At 37.2% G+C, this 21,869-nt stretch overlaps 1 protein-coding gene across 1 annotated transcript in view; it reads left to right on the plus strand.

Annotated features, from left to right (window-relative positions):
- LOC109067108 (activating signal cointegrator 1) overlaps positions 1 to 21,869 on the plus strand; it is a 63,153-nt gene that overhangs the window by 30,278 nt on the left and 11,006 nt on the right. Inside the window, 1 exon segment of the mRNA XM_042760988.1 lies at positions 8,395 to 8,497. Within this exon segment, the coding sequence (XP_042616922.1) occupies positions 8,395 to 8,497 (103 nt within the window).

A 21,869-nucleotide genomic window follows, 5' to 3' on the forward strand; every position in this document is an offset into this window, starting at 1 on the left:
CTCTCGTTCAATAGAAACGTGAAAAAAAAATGTTTAGTGACACTGTAGTCTCAGCCTCAGACATCACGCCCACGGACTGTTGGCTAAACGTCTAATGCATATGGCACACAAAAGTGGAAACACTTCAGGAGTTTCAAAGTCGTCGTCAGATTGGTTGAATTATACAGGATTTCTGGTAGATGTGCGTGTTGCGTTCTGTAAGGTTCTGTCTGGAAACAAAGATGCCATGACGCCAAAACCCCTCACAAAAGAAGAAAGCCATCATGTTTACAACTATGACGACGAACACTTATCAGGATCAATTAAATTCTGGATTTAATTAATTGAAGTATGTAAAATATTTAAAGTTTGCGGCATAGAATCTTTAAAATACATCTGTGAGTTTTACACACTGGTCTGTTATTGTGGCGACATTTCCACGCCCCGAAACGTGACGATGAATGAAACGAACTGTGATTGGTTGTTTGACATGTTGATCAAACGGCCTCATGGGTGGGCCTAGGCCAATGAATGCTGCCATGATTTCCAGACCTTCAGCTGTCAGTCTGAAGGTCTGCCTGCGCAAGACTAGTGACACTGAATCAGGCTGGACACTGACAATTAAATCAGCAGAAATAGGATGACGGGTAATGCACCTCGTTATGTCTACATCACTTAGAGAACCCACCAAAGAGTCACATGCACAGGCTACACATTCAAACGTGAACGTGAGCCTAGAGGCTAGAGACTTCCAAAGAACCCTACTGTTGACACAGCACAAGATGTAGCGACAATACAGCAAACCTACTTTAGGTCCAAAACACACACTATGCAAGTATGCAAACACTAGCCAATACATTGCAAACATAGTTGATCAAATCTCTGTACTATAGTAAGTACTCTAGGAATACATAGCATCACATCTAGTATACTGGCTTTGACTGAATGTAAACATTAATATCTTATTTTAAGCCTTATTGAGTACCTCCTTAAGTTTAAAATTACTCCCTGACAGAAATCGCTTTGAGAATGTTACCACAGTGGGGTTGTTGTCTAACTTGGCGTCTGGTCAATTCTTAGACTTAGACCACCTTGTTTTCTTGTTGCTTGTGGTTTGTTCTCAAAGGTGAGGTCATAGGCGAAGCTCAGGGGCCTGGATCTGAGCAAAACATTTAGGCTACATAAATCTTACAACCAAAATAAATGACCTCATAAAATCTATCATCATCTTGTGAAACTGAATTTTTTTCCCATTCGCTAGGCCATGATTTTTAGTAAGTGAAGGTCTGTTAAATACTAATGTAGAACCTGCAATTCAGCCATCTCTGGCTCCATTGGAAGCCTGCTAGTGTTTCATTTTGCTTATACGTGTTCAGCGGGAGCCTGATTCAGTGACTCTTTTTAAACGAGGCCAATCAATGCATTACAACGACGGTTTTTACCCCTGCGGGCCGCTGCCTCTGTGAGGAACATTACCTGTTCAGTATGCATTAAGGTGAGCGTTTACCATCAGCCTGATTGACACAGTGGCAGCCTGTGAAGCGGAAATAGCTGGACATGAATTTTCTTGTGGCTGAGACATAAATTATGTAAAAACACTAGTGGCAGTGTTGGACAGTGCTGTATAATTAATTTGCGCTCCAACTTGACACCAGTTGTGTTTGTTTGTGAAGGAGTATGTTTAAATATTAATCACTGCAGAACTCTCCTACTGGAGAGAGAGCAGCTCTGCTTGCCATAAATAAAAATAGCTGCATTTAAAAAGTTTCCATTTGTCTGGAATGGTGTAGGCCTACTGGGGTTTCAGCATTTCGAGATCTAATCATCTTGAGCCACATCATTAGCGTTTATAACAAAACTCAAAAATTGTTTCTTTATTAAAACCTGACAACATGAGAAATCCACATTCAAAATCTGATATCAGCAGGTTTTTCTCCAATGTAGTGCAAGATCCTGTCCCTCTACAAAGACTTTTCCCCCTTGGACCCCAAAGTGATTTCACTGGCTGAGACAACTTTTTTGGGGGGATACTCTATTTAATTCATGATTAGAAATAACAGAAAATGATTTGACCAAGTTAAAGTCTTAAGGTAAAGTAAACATTTACCACGGTTCAGCGATTTTAATAGAAGTACATGCAATTTGGAATTTTGCATGAGAGTGAAAGATTTCCCCATGCGAAGGTGGACATGCATTAACCATCAGAAAGCTGCTTAGTTTGAAGTTGACTTCTGTTTGAGCTGTTCTTCATACATTGTTACACTCTTGACAATAAACAGTGACCAAAATGGAAATACTAGTGTGAATTTGTAACATATACAGGTAAGTATGGAACCGTAAGTTGTGTGAAGAGAAAAATGTATCTTAATCACATTGCATCGGACACAATATGCATCTGACAGTAGGACAAGCCATGTAGGTTTATGATTTAGTTTGAAGCATTTAACATAAAGCATGTCTCATGTTTAAGACAACTTGGATCATGCACTTTTCTGGCAGCAGCTCACACCGTGTCCTGTTTTTTTTCAAATGTGTTCACAACATCAAAGTATATCGATATAAACAATATTGTCCCATTCTAGGGGGAAACACAGAGTTTGAAATGAAATTCAAATTACATTCGGCACATAGAGAAGAAACAAAACACTGTATTTGTTTGGTACTCATGCACACCACCTGTTATTTTATCGAAAATACATTTTCCATACAATGACAGTATATAGTAAGCATGTTCCAAAAAGGACATCTATATTACGTGTACTAACGTCCTTTTGGAGCCAAAATGAAATTTTTTTTTGTTTCACTAATGATTGCCACCTCTGTGAACAATGAGTTAAATTTTGGTCTATTTATCACTTAAAATTAGTGTTTATAGTGGATATATAATATCCTAGTATCCAATTTTATTGTGCCCCCCCCTTTTTTTGGAGCTTGAGAGCATGTAGTTATAAAATGCATTAATTAACACTTATTTTCCACTCTATGTTTCTAAAAACTATCTGGAAAAATATCTGAAAAGAAAAAAAAAGTTTGCTATCAGTTGACAAGCTGTCAGTTTTGACACAAGATGGAGCTAATATTTTTATTAATAATGATATCAGCCAATTAATCAGCCTGTCAGATATGTCTATCAGTATTATTTAGGTATAAAGCAGTAAGAGCACAGAAAGCTGTTTGTTCTTCTTAACTTTTCATGGTTTATTCACTGTTAGCCATCACAAAGCTGGAATGCTGCTCAGGCATTTTTCTCACTACAGCTCCCAGATGGTCTTTGACTTGCAGGGGTTTACAGGCTTTTTTTTCCCTTGTTTTGTTTTTTGAAAAGGCTGCTGAGCTTTTTATTTTCCATTGAGGGTTGGTCTTATGCTAGTGAAGTACATTTAAAAATGTTGAAATAGAGCATGAAAGCAGTAATCCTGACAGCCTGCCTCTTTCTCTATTCCCTTTTTCTTTTTAAGGACCTCTTCCTTAGTGCTTCTCCTGTATCAGGGCGTCTGTGCCAATGAAGCCTTTTTATTTGACCGAGATTGAGTGCAGCCAAGCAGGCTGGCCCTATTACCACTGCGCCACATTGCAGGAGATTGCTTGCCTCGGCCATCTAATTGCGGTCATCAGCTGAAAGGCTGTTGCTCTGCAGTGGTGAGCAGACAGCCAGTCTCAGATTCATTGCTTCATCGGCTAGTTAAAGCACCAGGCTGTCTTTGTTTGGGGACATGGGGAGGCTTATAGGCTATGGTGTGCTCTGTCTGCTCACTAATCTCATAATGTTCTCTGGCAAGGGCTGCTCACCCTTTGCTGCCCTCCTCTGCACTGGACAATATGAATCTCTCATCACAGTTCTTATAGTTGGGACACACTGGCAGGATCCCAGCCTAGAGAAAAAATAAAGTCTTTCCACTTATCTGGCATCCTGTCAGCAGATAGTTGTGGCTATGCACACATTTTGCACTCCACCGGTTGAGTGTTTTGGAAAACATGCAGACATGGTGTGAGCTGTCTAAAATGTGCTACGGTGATGGACTTTTGGATCATGTTTTCCGTTTTAAAGGAGATTTTGTGGGTTAAATACAATTTAAGCTTAGTTGAACGCATTTGTGGCGTGATGTCAGTTTCCGCAAAAGGTATCATCAACTCATTCCTCAATATTTAAAAAGAGAAAATGTGTGTACAATAATACTCTTGCACTGGAAGCTTAGCTGACAATCGTCCGGAATCAAAAAGCATAAAAATATGCTACTGTCATACTGTTTTGATTGTTTCACTTAAATCAGTAGGTCACCCAAATGAAAATTCGGTCATTATTTGTTCACCTTTGTATTGCCCCATGTGACTTTCTGTCTTTCATGAAGTTTTAAATGTTGTACTATTCACTCTTTTCCATGCAATAACAATGAATGGGGACTGGAGCTTTTGGGCTTCAAAATAGGCAAATATACAGGAAGAAAGTATTGTGGAAATATCAATGTTCCCAGTCTTCCGAAGCTATACAATAGCTTTGTGTGATAAACCAAAATTATAGTCATTATTTTCAGACAATTTTCCATTCCAGTGAGCTGTTAATCGGTCAGTTAGATGAGAAACTCGAGAAATAGATTTGTTAGATTGGTGAATAAATCATTCATGCCAGTTTCATAAAGCGGATTAACCGATTAAATGCAATTACGATTTTGCATTCAACTCGAAACAAGAACATTGTGAAATCCATTAATACTTTAAGAAAAGTAGGAGCAGATGTACAGACTTTCAGTGAATAACCACTTGAAATTTTGGTCTGTTCCTCATACAAATCTATTATTTAGCATCAGAAGGCTAATAATGACTTGTAATATGGTGCACAGAATGGTGAGGGTTTGTAAATGGTGACAGAATTCCTTAAAAGCAGATATATTTTTGTAATTGCAATTACAATGACAGTTTCCAATCCAAACAGGTTTCCTAAACACTGTCACTATTTGTCATATTTTAACAGATAGTCCTGCCACAAACTAATGCCACTGGCAATCTCCACACATAAAAATTAATATTGCATAACCACAAGTTCATTCACCTAAAACAGTGAACTTAAAAGCAGAAATTCAAGCTTCACATTTCTTCTTTAAAATCTAGACTTCCAAAACGGAAATTACAAACTGAACAAGAGCAAAAGAACAAGCCGACATTAATTTCTAATGGGTAGCAAGCTACATCTGCGTCCATAGAGCTTAAGTTATATTTAACCCATAATATTACTTTAATGACTGATGTTCAGATTGTATCTTATCTCAGTGTTATAACTGAAGCTTTTGATTGTACGCCCTTGTACACTGAATGGATATGAATGTGACATGCCTTTTCAATTAGTCAGGTATTGAAACTGTCACGCGGGGGAGGGGAAAGCTGGCCAGTGCAGTTCAGCAGCATCAAATCCTAATTAGCCATGGAAGGATGAAAGGGAAATGTTTTCGAGTTCATTCTTTGATCAAGATTATTAGATTCTGAACATTAGCCATATATATCCCTTCCGTTGTGTCTATAGGCTTCTTTTGTTAAGGCAGTTGGCTTGAATTTGAGATTAGTTTCTTTGTCAAACAAAGGGACTCCTCTATTGCTTTTATTCACTGTTTAGTTTGAGATACATGTAGAGGCTTTATGAAGGTTTTCTTACAAATAAGAAGACTGAGGCAGAGCATTCAAGGAAGCTGTTAAGAAATAGTGCTGTTAGTCTTTTGTTCAGTAATCCTCCCACCAGCCCATCAGGCAATCTGTCATCCTTTTAAATGAGTCTTAGCCCACATGCTTAATCTTTGCACTCTGCAGTTATTTCTCCCATTAAAATTCTTCTTAAAACATGCTTTTGTGAGACATTTCAGCATGGAATCTAAATTGAAGCTATTTACGTTTTTAAAATACATGTTCCAGGTTTCAATGTGCACAATTTCTCAGTGCACATTTTTCCAAAGAAGACAAGAAAACTATCTCTATAATTCGCTCCCCCTCCTAAATCACTTTTTTAGGGTATGACCAAAATTTTATTTCATGTAACATTTTATGTCACAATTTTTGTTGTTGTTGTTTTATTTTTGTCATTTAAAAATAAGAACAACGAAGCACAGTAGGACAAAACCTATGAAATTTATTACAAATGAAATAAACATTGGTGAAAGTTTTCCAGTAACAGTAGCAATCAGGTACCATTGAATTATCAAATGTAAAAACAAAACACTGCATAGTGTTCACTGTATCATATTCATTAAATTCCATTTTATTGCATTAAATTTACAGATTCACGATAATACTAAGCAAAATTATTTTCTGTTTTTCTTTTGTTGTGTAATTACCATTAATGACACAAACAGCAGCAGGTATATTAGGCATCTGTCACTTTAAGACCGAATGCAAAGATCCAATGTATTGACACATCTGCTTTCTTTCCCAACTGTTACATTCACTAGTGGGTTTTGGACTGATTTGGATTTTTTCGTTGGCTGATGCAGACAGAGCGATGTCCATATTGAGTTCTCTTTTTTGCGGCTTATTGTGCTTAACCATTTTTAACATCAAGCATGCCCCACATTTATTTCCATTTTTAAATATAAAAAATATAGCAGAATCTCTGGTGATAGATAATTTATATTATATTATTATATCGCCGAGCCATATCTTTGTGTTTCCGCTTATGTCATTTAGGCCATGTAGCCTGTTGCATAATGTTTACTAATGGCAAAACAAATACTTAATTTAATAGTAAACTATTTAGATGCTATTTTCTCAAATTCTTATTTGACCTTGCTCTATTCTGTTTTAGAGCACCTAGTTTTCAAAATTCAGTTGGCTCCACGTAGATAAAAATCCTGCCATTTATTTCCTTCATGAATGTACCGTTTCTGAATTAAACAAAATATTCAGTAAGTAAAATGTGTTGTGTTGACTATAAATGTTCTCTGCAATGAACGGTAAGGCTGATTTTTATATTTCTGGTGCATTGGCTGCAGTTTTGATACAGAAAAAGCCAAAATAAGGTGAAAGTTATCCTTTGTAGAAAGCGGTTAGTTACACTGCAAGCAATATTGTAAATTAGCTTGTTACATTGAAGCAACTTCATATTTGTTTTATAAATGGTAAATATAAAAAAAATAGTCAACCAGTACCATGTGTTCTAATTAGTTTTAATACATGATTTAGCAAACAAAGAAACAAAGAATCTCCAAAAGAGGCACAACATTAAATTATAATGCAAGACAGCTGCTGCTAATCAATAAAATAGCTTTGCTACTGAGAAGCTGCATGATTACAAAAACAGCAACACTGCCGTGCCGAGCTCACTGAGAAATGTAGTTAAGCAAACAGTTTTGCTATTTGTAGAGACACTAGTTACCCACAATGATCAGTATATCATTTATTGTATTTTCAAATAAACCATTTGTTTCTTGATGTTGGAGTCGAGGTGGAGATTTTGCAGCCACAATGTTAGAAACCAGGTTCAAAAACACTGACACCTAGTAAAGATTACTATCACTATTGACTTCATTTCTGCACACCAACTTCTGCCGCTTCTGATGTTGCAGCTGTTCTGTTTTATGTGTTCAGGGTTTCCAAGAATTATATTTCTGTAATGTGTGTAATAGCTGTCTGTCTGTTTGTTTTACCCAGTGGTTCTCAACTGGTCTTTTGAAATGTTGCAGTAGAGTTTTAGTAGACACATGCCCTTTGACCTGAACAACAGATGGTATAGGTATCAATTAGTCCTTTTATTTTTCACACTGTTGAATTGAACTTATGAAAGGTTATTAAAATGCTAAGAAAAGCCGAAAAGAATTGTTGACTACTTGTAGCTAAAAAGAGACACATTTCCCTCATATTTTATGAAATATTTAATATCTGTATGCATTTCTATATTTTAACCTTATATACTATAATGTTAGAGTAGAACCAAAATGTTCAACCTGTAATCTGCTGATCTTGAAGCGACATTTCCCAACAAGCATTTCAATCTGATATGTGCGCGTATCACAACACGAGTGGAAATCTAGCAGTGGCTGAATTTATCCACATCTCCTGCGAGACACCTCAAGTATGCAGAGGGACCTCATATCTGCAGCACTCTTAAAAGCCCTGATTGTGTCAAGCTCTCTTTGGCGCTTTTAGTGTGGGGATGGGGGTGGGGGGAGGAAATAGTGTTGTGGAAAGCTTGTGCTTCTCGAATGCTGTGATACAATCATATGACTTTGATTGTCGGGAGGAAATAAGATGACCTGTGCCTTCCCCTGACAGATTAGATAGATGTCACCTTTCTTATGAAAGTGCCAGTCAATTTCGCCTCTCCTGTGTGCTGCCTATCAATTACGGGGAAGAGAAGCTTTTCAAAGCCGCTGTGCTTTCTGTGCATGGTAACCAAGTGACTGAACACAGCTCATTGTTTCCTCTCTCTCTTTTCAGTATCCCCAGATCAGCGAGGAGTCGACTTCTCCATTTGTCTTCATTTGCTCCAACCCCCAGGAGTTGGTGGTGAAATTTCCCATGAAAGGGAAACACAAGATTTGTAAGTCCTGCCTGCCTCTTTTCATGTGCTGGCTCTAGTTGTTCACCCTTTCTACACTCTCAGATGCACATTTAAACATATGCAATAAACCTAGTGAGCAGCCTACAGGGACAGCAATTTTAAGCATCATAATAGGCCACTACATAAACAAAGGTAGGCAACTTCATTATGCTTCCCAATAAGATACTTTTGAACCCAATTTTAAGGCGGTATCCCACAAGTTACTGTGCAGAATTCTTTAGATGCTTACAAAATTTTATTTAAAGATGTTTAATTATATCCAGACATACATATTATACAATATTTGCAAAAGGCATGTTGTCACACTAAAACAAAATATTTTTAAACAAATGTTTTTGAGAAACATCTAATGTACTTTTACACAGTACTATATATTATTTATATATATCCCACAGTGCATTGCACCAAGCCTTGGGAAAATGTAAATTTGTTGTTAGACGAGGCAAAGGCAGTAATGATTTTAAATAATATTTTCGAGTATCATGACATTAGTGTAGCAACTTGATAATGCCAAACTCGAAAAAATGAGTGTCCAGTGAGAAACTATTTGTGCCCATCTAGACATTAGGCATCGAGGCAGCTCACTAGGTTTTGAAACAGAGCTGTGATGTTGCACATCATCTATTGCTCTAACTGGTGATGCAGGGTGTTCATATTATTATTATTATTAGTAGTAGTAGTAGTAGTAGTAGTATTTTCAGAATTACTTTTGTGGATGTTTGTTTACTCTTTGATGTACAGTGTTGGTGGTGAAACTTCCCTGGGAAACACAAGATTATTCTTTTCATGTCTTGTGCTGATTGTTCTCATCAGTTAATGCTTATTGTTGTCCTCACTATCTTCATTTAGCTTTGGTTATGATCAAGGTGTTCATTCATTTGATTTATGCAGACCTATTTTCACATGGTGGATCACATATTTAGGCAACGCCAATAATAATGGTAGCATATTTGATTTGCATTGATATTGAGTTGGAAAGAGAACCATACAATTTCCATACCAATATACCATGGAAAACCCATGGTAGAACTGTTGAAATTGATTGTTTAAAACGTTCAATAGTGTATGATTGAAGAAGGTTATAACAAATAATTACAAATAATTGTTAGTCTGAGCAACTACTCCAGCTGGTCCTTTGGTCCCCTGGGTTTGGCATCACAGCTCAGGATGTTGAAGGATTTGGGTCTGTGCACATTCTTGTGGTGCCATTGGCCAACTTCAGAGTGATATGTCACATCGCATTTACGGCTCTGGTGATCGGCCAAAAAAAATAAAAAACTTATGGCGCTGACTTCTGGGAGGTCCTGCACCAGCTGAGCAAGTGCCATTGAGATGAATAGGATTGCTAACTGATGAATGTTAACTTTCTTCTAAGAACGATGGCCCTCCTTGTTCCAGTCACATGACACAAGTTTTGTCACCAGACAACATAAAAAAAGACCTTTATTATAAAAGAAACATCAGTTTGGACCTGCAAATATGCCTATACAAATGCACAGTAATGTTCACAGGAAATCTCCACTCTTAACGGATGTTGTTTGGTGCCGTTTTCCCAGTCATTCTTCACAGCAGCTCGACTGTCAACAGTGGTGTTATTTCACAGTACAGACTGGAAGCATTTCACACTTGGATAGTATCTGCGTGACGGTTCCTCCTTAATCACATTTACACATTCTTTTTTTGTTTAACCTGTTTAGCTTCTCAGATATAAAATGATCATTTAATTATGCAACTTCAATGATAGTAAATGCCTGCATTCTCAGGTGGAAAGCGTCTCTGACAAGCATTGGTGATTGCTTTTACAAGAGCACTGGTGACTTACTGTTCGAGGTCTTTTGTTTTCACATAAAGGAAGCACAAAACCAGGCCCTCAAAAGCAATCCTTCCCACTGACATTCAAAGCTCCCTCCTTCCTCCACCAGCTTTTCATATCGTAATGGAGATTTTTATATCCATTTTGACCTTGTGTCTAGCCACCGTTTCCCATTCATTTTCATTCTTTCCTAAGCAGCCAGAGCTCTCAGGAGAGTCGACCTCTGTGAACTCCTCACGGGGTGAATGGGGGAGGAGGTATGGACTGATAAGCTGAGAGAGCAGTGAAGAGTAAGAAGTCACCACAGAGATGTCCTGCCCTTTACCTCCCCCGTGTCTTCCACGGTTTATCCAACGTTAGGGTCAAGGTGTCACACTTTTTTTTTCCTGACACACTGAAGAAGGCCTGTAAGCCAAAAATTGTGTTTAAAATAAAACATTTTAAAAAAAATCTGAATTTCAAGTGCAAATCACAGCTGAATTTTTTAAGTTATTAAAAAGACTGGCCAAAGTAGTAAAAAGGCATGCCAAAATGAGATATTATACAAGACTAGAGAGCACAGTGTAAATAACCTTGTTGAACTACCCATTTTTTCCTGCACATGTCTTTACCCTATCATCCCAACAGCGTATTGATATATGGATTAGCAATCACATAATAAACTTGCGGTCTCAAAGAAAAAACAAAGCTATTATGGAAAACTGACTTGTATAATAGAACACCATCCATCTACCCCTCATTGTTGATGGAATTGCTGACATTTAGATGTGAGAAATTTGGACTCTGTCATTCCATTACAACAAAATTTCCATTCGCTGATTAAAATGACTGTATTAAAAGCTGTGTGGGTGCTGAGGTTTCTGTTCACCAGGCACCGGAATCTTTTATCCTGTCATTTCATCTCTGCACTGAAGGTCATCTTTGCTACATCGAGCTATCGGAGATATCCTGACGAGTGGCTTCAGTCATGTGTGAATATTGCAAGCTCACATCAGTGATTCAGTTACATGGTAGCCTTTTAAAGGCCAAAGGTTGTCTCTCTCTCTCCTTGCTTTATTTGAATCAATACAGCTTCAAAATCCAAACAAGTGTGCCTTGCAAGCTGCATGCATTAATAATATGCATCCCAGCTTCTAGCATGCTGTGCTGAACTGCTTTGCTGAAGGACAGACTTGAAGTAGATGATCTCTTTATTTCCTTGAAGGACACCACTTTTGTCTGGATTAACCAACTGTACTGTATTAAATTGAGCTTTATTGTAATAAACAGTAAAAAATTTTGTGCTTCTGGTGACTTATAGCCTGGCTTCTGACTATTGGCATGATGTCTGGTTCACTTGGCAGTTTATTCTGGCAAGAACTGTCCACTTAGACCAGGAGGAGATTGTCTGACCAGAATGTAAAATGACCAACCATAGTTTGTTTTATTTCTCCATGCCGTTTAAGGGCAACTTTATCTACAAATGTTGATACCACAAAAATATAGGCTACTGACTCTCACACTTTGGAGTTATTGTTTAATTTCAGTTAATGAAAAGAGGACTGATGTTTGTTTTATTCCCCAGCAAATTTGGGAACCCATGGAATTTTTCACAGACTCTGAAAACAAGGTGAAATACTGTTCTACACATGAATATCTAGTTACTTCCTACTGAGATCTCTCAGCTCCTTTAACACTTTTTTTTTTTACCATATTTAAATCCATTCTGCAGAATTCTGCCAGATTGTCCCGCACAATTGGTGTAGAAAAGTGTGCAAAAGCACCCAACAGATACTTTACTGAGGGGCTACAGTAACCTAAGGCCATGAGCTTATTGACAGCCTCTACTCTTATCGCCCTTTCTTTTTCTCCATGCAGTACCCTTGTTTCTTCACTTTTTTCCCTTCATTTCTCCACTACCTTTTTTCATTCTCTTCCATAGGGTGAGTAAAAAGAGAGGTTTTGATTTATTCATGGACTCCTTTTTTTATATTCATGTATTTTCCAGGGCTATCTGGGTGCGGTGGAATTTCTTCCTTCAGCAGCTGCTGGGATGCTCGACAGAAATCGGGTTTCAGGTCTATTAAGCCTTGTGGTGGGGGATGGGTATGTGTATTGGGGAGGTTATATATTACCCAGGAAATGTGCAGCAGGCTTCAGAGGTGACAGGCTGTGTTTATTACAGATCTGTCACACAGCTAATGGGCAGCTGGGAACTGGCTGCTTCACTAATGTGAAGGAGAAGCGTGCAATGAACAAGAGGACTTTAGTGCTGAGAGAAGGACTCCCTCCCCCACTTTGCCCTTTAAACTCAAAGCAGTGACAGTGATCCGCAAACAGGGAAAAGGTGAACGTATATAACCTGAAATCGTTTTTTTTTTTTTTTTTTTTTTTTTTTTTAATGACTGCCGTATTCACAAGTATATTCCAAGCAAATTAAGTTTACATTTGTCATGTGTAAAATTACTGATTAACATGGCGGACAAAATCAGTTTTTTTTCACCAACAATATGCCATATTTTTTTTACACCAATAATATACTATATACTACTTACAGAACTTGACTTGATGTGCTGTTGTGGTAGGCCAGTTTAAAATCGCATATTTGACACACTGCCTTTGTCTTGTCCTCACTCAATTTAAAGTGCTCGCGCACAGCTGAGGTCTTCTGCATTTTTGTCTTCTCTTCCAGATGAACTGAATCATGACATTCATTCATGGGCAATTCATATTCAAACGCTAATGAGAACCGTTTCGCGGTGTGTGCCGGGTGTTTAAAAAAAAAAAAAAAGAATATTCAAATCTCAAAATTGAAAATCGAAGGCCAACCTACCGAACAAATATTCAAATAATCGAATATTCTGGTCCAGCCCTAGAATTTAGTCCTAACCCCAATGTAAAGTAATCCTAAAATCAAGCACCTAGCATATGTCTTGTTTTCTGCCCTTATATGGTGAAACCAGAAATTGGAAAACAACAGGAAAATGTGTAAGCAATCTAAATATATCGGCTATCTTGTTGAATTCTTAGGAAGTGGAGGAAGAATGGAAAAGCTTATTGAATTTTCACTCCCCTAACCTAATGCTTTTCCAGGAACTTATCCTACTTGGCACAACCATGGTGTCCCTATATTATTACAGGGACAATACCCCTGGAGAAACGTTGGGTCAAGTGCCTTACAAGGACACAGTGATGTCGGTTTCTTATGAGGCTCGAGCCAGAAACCATCCAGTACTCACTACACCACCCCCTTTTTCAAGTGGGTGAACATAAGACATTATGTAACATTTTCATGTTCAGAGCGAACCAGTGTTTTTGGGAAACTGTTGGGTTGACTGAGTTTTTACTTTAGAAAATGGCAGAAATTAAAATGAGGCTCTGAGAAATACAGTCCTTTTAATAAGTAGTATTGTTGTTTACCTTAGTGCAAATATAGAAAGATTATAAATTGTTCTTATTAGCACAAAGCTAACACACAACACTTTTCGATTTCATGGCATCTTTAAGAATACACAACCATTAAATGGACTCTTCATACTCCTACTTCTGATCCTCACAGCCTTGTTTTCATTCGGGTCACATTAAATGTGGCATTTACCCTGAATAAGATCTGTTAATGTTTCTTAGTAACTGAAAACAAATGTAGTCTACTTTGAGCGGTGTCCTGGAGGCCATGTGGAATAGAGTTTAAGAGTTTAATTGCTGACTACTTTTCCAGGCTCCCACACAGGGTTGTTCACTCGTATCGTGCTGTGTGATCAAAATATCAACAAGCGGTTTAATGTGCTTGTATATCTGTCTCTGTGATACAACCCTTCAGTGCTAAGAAGACTTGCTAGCTTTTAAAAAGAGTACTACGTAAACACATTAAAGATGTGTGTATGTGAAAAGGGAATGGGGGGAGACCTAGTGCCAGAAAAAAACCAAGCAAGCAAGCCTTTGAAGGTCCTGTGTACTCAAGCGATGATCCAAGAATGCGGTTGGTATTTGGCTAAGAACTGAAAGAGATGTAGTTCTCAATTTAAACATAGTTCAGCCTAGCATGAAAATAAATGACTCCGTGAGACCCAGGTCCTGTTATTTAAGCATAATTTGCTTGTTTGTTTTACATTGTTTAAAAGCAGCGGCCCAGCTGTGAGGGTTTCCACCTAGTTAATGGTGAACCTGGTGTTAATGTAAAAACACAATTGCAAATTATGTTTTATGTGTTACAAGTGTATCAGTGTTCTTGAAATCTTATGAACAATACATTTGTGCTAGTTATTACTACCTAAATATACACACTATAAATGGTGTTTCTTTGGAATTCTCTTTTCTTGGATTCTTTAAATAATTATCTGTGTGGAGAAAAAAAACTATGAAAGGTTTCAGGGCACAGTGATGTGCTTTAAAGCAACATTGTTTTTTTTTGAGTGGCAAACCACACTTTATTATTAAATGATTAGAGCACAACGAAAGGAAAGATTGTGCGCAACGCTTAATGTTAATGCATCTGTTCAGCAGTGCACTGAGCCTTTCTCATCAAGATTTTGAATTCTAGTTAATGTCTGTGTGAATGACGACTCCACTACTCCAATGCTCTCATCTAACAGATACCCGATAGCGAGTACCACACCATTCAGAATCACCAATAAATACAGTCCTTTTAAACAAAAGACCTTTATGTTCCAATTATGCATATAATGGGGAGAGTGGAACATACTGAAAAGAGTTTTACTGTGTTGACGGTCGTAGCTGAATGCGACATGCTGTTTTAATGCTGAATGCAGAATGGCTTGACTGCTGCAATGGAGGAAATAGTTTTTGTGAACATAAATTTAACAACCTAATATACTGTATGTTTTTAAAATAAAGCTGTCTTAAGTAGAATTTGAGTATAGTACATGAAAATGTTTATAGTGCTTTCATAGTATTTTTCTTTTTTTTTCTTCTTTTTTTGTCCATTTCGGATTTAGATTGATCACTTCTGACTGATACTCAATCCATCAAGTTTAGGTTTTTTATACTGCTTACTGATTCTTTATCTTTCTAATAAAGACTAAATTTGGATGGTTCCTGAGTATTGAATCGGGTGGTATTTAATAGAGTGTTTTTGAAAATGTTGTGTTGCCCATTCAGGCCCTCCCACTTCTTCAGTTGTTCAGAGAAGCTGGTTGTCCTGGCTCAAACTCATGCTTTAACATGTCGGTCCCCTTAAAACCAACCAGTGTCACAGCAGGAAAGCACCAGAATCTACAAATGGCTTACTTGGTTGTCTCCACTCATCATGCCGGAAAAGTGTTTTCAGTATTGAAAAAAGACACACTTCACCATTAATGTCTCCCCCGCCCCCCCAAAGAATGGCAGTAGTTCTGTGGTCCTGAGAGGCATATCTGTGGTGATCTGGCATGATGTTGCCCTCCATTTGTTACCAGTAATGACTGCTCTGCTTAGAGAGCCCAAGTCCTCAGAGAAGAGCGATGGAGATCTTGTCTAATTGCGGCCTGCCGGCTGCTCCCATGTTTCTCATGCTGTCTGATGTTTAATTTTCCCACTGCAGCACGTATGAATAATGATATGAGGCAAAGAGCCCTCTTCTTTATCTTAATTTAATCCTAATTTACACAATAGCCAACTGCAATAGAGCACTAGCAACAGTGTGGGAGTACTAGAGTCCCACACCATATGATGACAAAGATTACAAGGTCTCGGTTTGGTGTTGTCAAGCGTGTTTTTACAGGCTCATCTGTCGACAAATACATCTACTACTTTGTTACTGGAAGTAGGAACCCTTGACTCTGTGCCCTCAGCCTCTGCCAAGATGGCCATTTAAGCTCTTGAAAAATTAATGCATGAGCGAGAGAGAGGAAGATGGTGGGAGTAAATGGAATGACTGTGTGCATAGATGAAAGTCGAGTTGCTGGTCTCTGGTTACTGTTGTTGCTCATTTGCACCTTGCATCTTTAAGTATTGCTTGAGCACTTTTTTGAGTTTGTTTCTTTGATGTTGATGTTGAAACATTTTTCCCTAGTTTTTCCTTCAATTGCCATATTAAAAAAAAAATTTAAGTTTGTTGACTTTTTGTAATAAAACATTTTATTAATACTACCAATAACTGCACAAATAATAGGAACATTGATAGGATTTTGATTTCTAAGTGTAGGCTTAAATTACTGTAGATGTTTGTTGCAAGTGAGGCTGTTTTAATTTGGGTCGTTTCCCTTTAAAATGAAGTAATGTTTTTTAAGGTTGAGGGCATGTTGCACGATTTGTCCTTAAAGTGCTACAGAATTTGATTGGATGCATTGTATATATAAAATTTGAATTGTGCAATATGCCCAGACACTATCTTCAACTGTTTTTCATTGTTTTTCCTTGCTCTCCGCAGCCCTATCACAACGTATATCAAATACTAGGTTACTAAGCACAATACCTTAAATGAAAGCTTTGTTATAACCACTTCAAACCAGTGGGTGTTTCCCTCTTCATGCTGCATTACTCCTTAAGTAGCTTCAAAACAAAGGCAGGGTGATCCCTTGACCATTTATTCATTGTGCAGTTCTAACTGGAGAAGTACAATAATACTATACGTCAGCGGAGCTTGACATACACGGCTGTAGATGGTGGAAAAAACATTTGACTTGTCATGGCAGATTTGTGTAAAATCAGGATTGCTGTGAAACTTTAATGTGTATATTTATCAGGGTTTCCGTGGGTCCTTAAAAAGTCTTGAGTCTTAAATTTAGTTTTCAAATTTAAGGCCATAAAAAGTCTTAAATGGCACAAGAAAGTCTTAATTATGATTTGAAGTGGTCTTAAATTTGGGGATGGAAAGACAAAAATTGCAATATGGCTGAATGTGATGATTAAACTTCAAAAGGCTCTGATTTCATTAAACACCAACACTGCATGTTTCAAAGTCAGGTGCAGCACTGCTTTGTGTACTGCGGTTACCGGGGCCATTCCAAAAGTGCCACCTGCTGCCAGAGAAGGAATTTGCATTTTCAAAAAGCCTGTCTGCTATTTTTATTCAGATCAATTTGAAAATCAACCCGTGTTTTTTTTATGCTGGACACATGCAGAGTTGTAAATGTGAACTGGTGGATCGACAAGAAGATAATGCATTAAAAAAATCTAAACAATTAAGACAGTAAAACATATTTATATGTTAATCAATATGTTTAAAGTAATATAATAATTAATACTTTTGACTCCATTTTCTTAAATGTGGTTTAAAGGCTGAAATGTGAAGTTAATCATTTTATAAAACTTATTGTTTTGTGAAAACCTGTAACTGAACTGTAAAACATGCATTTTACAGTCATTTTACAGTGTAATATGTTACCATAGACATTTCCCTACCGCGCTTATAAGGTATTCATTTTATTTGTGCAGGTCTTAAAAAAAGGTATTAAAAAGTCTTACATTTAAGCTTATAAATCCTGCAGGTACCCTGATTTATGCTTCATGTTGGCATGACTTGCTGTCAGTTGACTTCAGTATCTTTATACCAAGAATCTGTACAAGAAATTCAGTGACAAATAGTTACATATTTTCTTAGCAGTCAGAGGTCACAACTTTAATAAAGCTTGCTGGTGTTCATGTGAAAGGCCAGAGCATCGGTGCATCACACATGACTTTCCTTCACATTGCGTCTCTGTTCTGTTAAGTGTGAAAGGGACTTCAGAGAATCCTCAGTACTGTGTTGTGCTCTGCTCTCATGCTCGCCATAAATATTGCATTAACACATTCCCCACCACATGTAGCCAAGTTGCCCTGGCTGCTGCTGCAAGAGCACTCAGCATGTTGTGAGAGTCACTCCCTTGCACTGACCTGCCAACAGCAGCAGCTCTGTATTATGTACAGCAAACATGCTCTTAGTTTTGTTGACAAGCTCCAACATGGAAATTAGTAGAATATGTAGATTTGTGTTTGGGTGTTTTAACCTGCACCCAGTTTACAGTTAAACTTTCTCTGAAACTTGATATAAATAAAAATGCCTGTCTGCTTCCTTCTAAATAATTTAATTAAATTTGACATTTCGTGTTAAATATCCCAGTAAGGGCTCATCATACCTTTTCTGAATGCCCTATTTTAGAGTGTTGATATTCAAACAGTCCAGTTTGCCTGATTGATGATCTCAATGATGTTAGCATGCTTGGATCGATTTTTGTGGCTTATGTGCTCATTGCTCTCAAATCAAGTCTAGCCAGGGCTTTGACCCCAGGGATGTGGCTGAGGTGCCCCTTTAGCAGGCAGGGTAGATTACTGTATGATTGTGGATTTCATTACATTGTGCCGACATTCATTTTACATTTAAGTCTATTGTGCATCTGCAGAAACTACTTTGTGATGGAGTTTGTTTTTATAGGTAGTGATTTGCTCCTTTTCTTCTGATTATTGTACTTTGCCTTTAACGGATATATAATTGTCTGCAGGTAATGCACTGCAACACATAAACTGACTGTAAATTTAAAATAGCTTTGCATGTAATGGATATGACAATGTAAATGTATTTGGTCTTGGTGGACTAAATCTGCTATGATGCTATTATGTATAGCATACATGAAATTATCCTTAGCATATAGACAGGTGGAGCTGGGGGAGGTGGAGGGTTTCTGATAGCACGCTGCAAGACTTGCTTACAGCAGACACAGAACCAAGCTATTTAAATGTTAGCTACCAGACTGCATTAAGGACCTATTAAGAACCTCTGCACCATCTGGAGTTTCATGAGAGAACTAGAAATTTATCATGATCTTTTACAATAGAGGCATTTATGAAGCAGCACGAAAACAAAACAAAACAGTCATTCTGGAATTTTGTTATTCTGCCATTTAAGATTTACCCTCCAAAAATAAGTTAACTTTTATACCTTAAACATTTCAATTAAATTTTGATCCTAACAGTCTAGATTCTAGAATAAAGTGTAGATTTTGTAAGAATCTGAGTCTTATTTTAATGTTATGTTTGTAACTGGAAAAGTTACACATTCAGGTTCAGGTAACAAATAATTTTAGAGTGCTATTATGTGTGTGTGTTTGTGTGTGTGTGTATACGGTGAATGTCAAGATGTATTGTGATGGCTTCAATTTGGGGATTGTATATTTGAAATTGGCCAGGGGTGGGGAGGTTCGGTGCCATTTTCTAGATTTGGGCCACTGCCCCTCAAAATGTCTGTGCATGACCCTCTTTGACCCTGAACTCATGTACTGACCAGGCTTTTACACCTTAGTGAGTTGGGCTTTGGCTGCTTAAGTTCTTCACATTCACACTCTTTTATTACCCAACTGTTTTCTCCTTATTCCTGTCATAATGTGCACTTATCTCTGAGCAGCTGGCCCATCTGCTAACTTTTATAAAACATCCATAATAAATGGTCTTTGTTAAAATAATTTATGTCCCAACCAACCATGAAAGAGCAACTATTTAAGTTGCAGGAAAGCGATATAATGACTACCGTTGAAATTGAAGACCTGTAATGTTCCTAAGGCAAACATTTCACAAAAGGACAATTTTAAGAATGTACTAGAATGGACAGTTTTAACAGTGAATGAGACTTAAGCTTTCAAGAGTCAAAAAGAACAAAAAAAGCACCATAAATGTAGCATAATATAGTCCATTGGAATTGTGCACAATATTCTAAAGATATCTAGTGAACAACTACTTGTATTTTACACATAAATGGTGCATGTGTATTATGAATCTCTTTTATCATTGGTTGTGTGTCCTTTTTGAAGCGTGAAACCATTAGTTTCAGATAGTTCATTATAATTGCACTGAGTGTCATGTACATGAATGCATTTTAAATTTCTCCTTTTGTGTAACAACAGAAATTTGTACAAGATGGAAAAAAAAATCGGACTTTTATACATTCTTTGAAATTACTGTAATGGTTAACATTCAGGTTGGGATCTTACATTTTTGTTTTCATACAATTTCCCCATCTTGTATGAATTATGACTGGATTAGACAAGTGACTAAATCTTTGATGTTAAAATTAGTTTTAGTTCTAACCAAGCACAGCAATCCACAGCAATCATATTTCTTTTTAAGTGTAGATGGAAAAATGAGTTTTTCACTGAAAACTGTCACATCATGCCTTATTAGATTGTATAATACTCGTGTCCCCTTTTTCGGCTGCATAACTGATTATAAAACCTTGCTGAAAAGTCACTGAATGTCACGGTTGTTATTGTGAAACCATTTCGGCATCATTTGGGGAGCTTGAAAAAGAGTCAGCACTGGTGTTAGTCATCTTTAATGTTTACTATCTCTTTTTTACCTGGACAGCAACCACTGCCTGAGCTGAAAGAGGAATGTGTGTCTTTGAGAGCCTTGAGATATGGCTGGAATTTCCCCAAAAGGCTGCTGCAAACAAGACTGGCATGGCAGGCATTCCCTTCCTCTAATTGGGCTTTCACAATCAAAGAAAAATCCTTTTTCAAACTGTCTGGTAGAATTTCTCCAGTACTTGAAAGCAACTGGACGTGCTTTTCCATTTGAATCAGACTCATAATTGAAGTGTGGCAGAGGAGACCTTGTTAAGCAATCAAACGTTATTTTGAACTGAAGATCCAGCCCCAGATCGTGACTGGAGTAATTAGAGAGCTTTTTGGTTATATTTGGAAATGCACTCATGCTTGTCTCTGGAGGGAAAAGCCGCTGCTTGTCTACTGCACTGCATCAGCTGTTCACCTTCAAGCTGGATTTCCTGTTTTGAACACATTAAGGTCTATAGCATCAGATCAAAACGAAAAAAGTGAGTGGGTCACTGCTGGAAAATCATCCAACGACTGTTGGCCCTAAACTATTTAGCCCTTCAGACAGTGACAAATTTTTCCTGGCCTCAAACACATTATCATTGTGCTTCAGTTGTTTGTTTCCACTATAGCCTTTAAGTTGTTTGTACTCTGGTATTGACAGCTTACATGTGTCCTGTTCTGGAAACATGACCCAAAATGTTGAATATTTGTTTGTTTTTGGTTAAAAAAAAAAAAAAAAATTGTGGCTGAAATGTTACAGCTGGCATGAAAAACATCATAGAACAGCATTGTTTCGGTTTGATTCCAGGTTCAAAATTGCTTGCCACAGAACAATTATGATCACTTGGTGCTTAAAAACAAACAAAAAAAAAATGTTTAAAGTAATGCACTGACAATGGAAGTCTATGAGACATCAAAAAGAATAAACATTAAAATATGCACTTTTTCCAAATTATATATTCAAGACTTTAATGCCATTCTCATCTTAGTATGTATAAAGTACCAACATTCTCTATGCAGTTATACCCCATCAAGGATTACGTCAGCAATGTATAACTAAAAGTTAATACTGCTAGAACTCTAGTTCTAAAAGAGAACTAAAATTTTTCTATTTAAAATAAAATACCATTCAAATAAAAACATTTTGCAGACAAAACATTTACATTTGTTATAAAGTTTTTTTTTTTTTTTTTTTTTTTTTTTTTTTTAAACAAACATTATAATCAAAATTTGTACACCCACAATTAGAAATTTACAATTGACTAACTACATTACAAACGTTTCACTATTAGAGAAAGATCATTTGATAATTAGA

Source organism: Cyprinus carpio, chromosome A7 (genome assembly GCF_018340385.1).
Source record: "Cyprinus carpio isolate SPL01 chromosome A7, ASM1834038v1, whole genome shotgun sequence".
Taxonomy (NCBI): domain Eukaryota; kingdom Metazoa; phylum Chordata; class Actinopteri; order Cypriniformes; family Cyprinidae; genus Cyprinus; species Cyprinus carpio.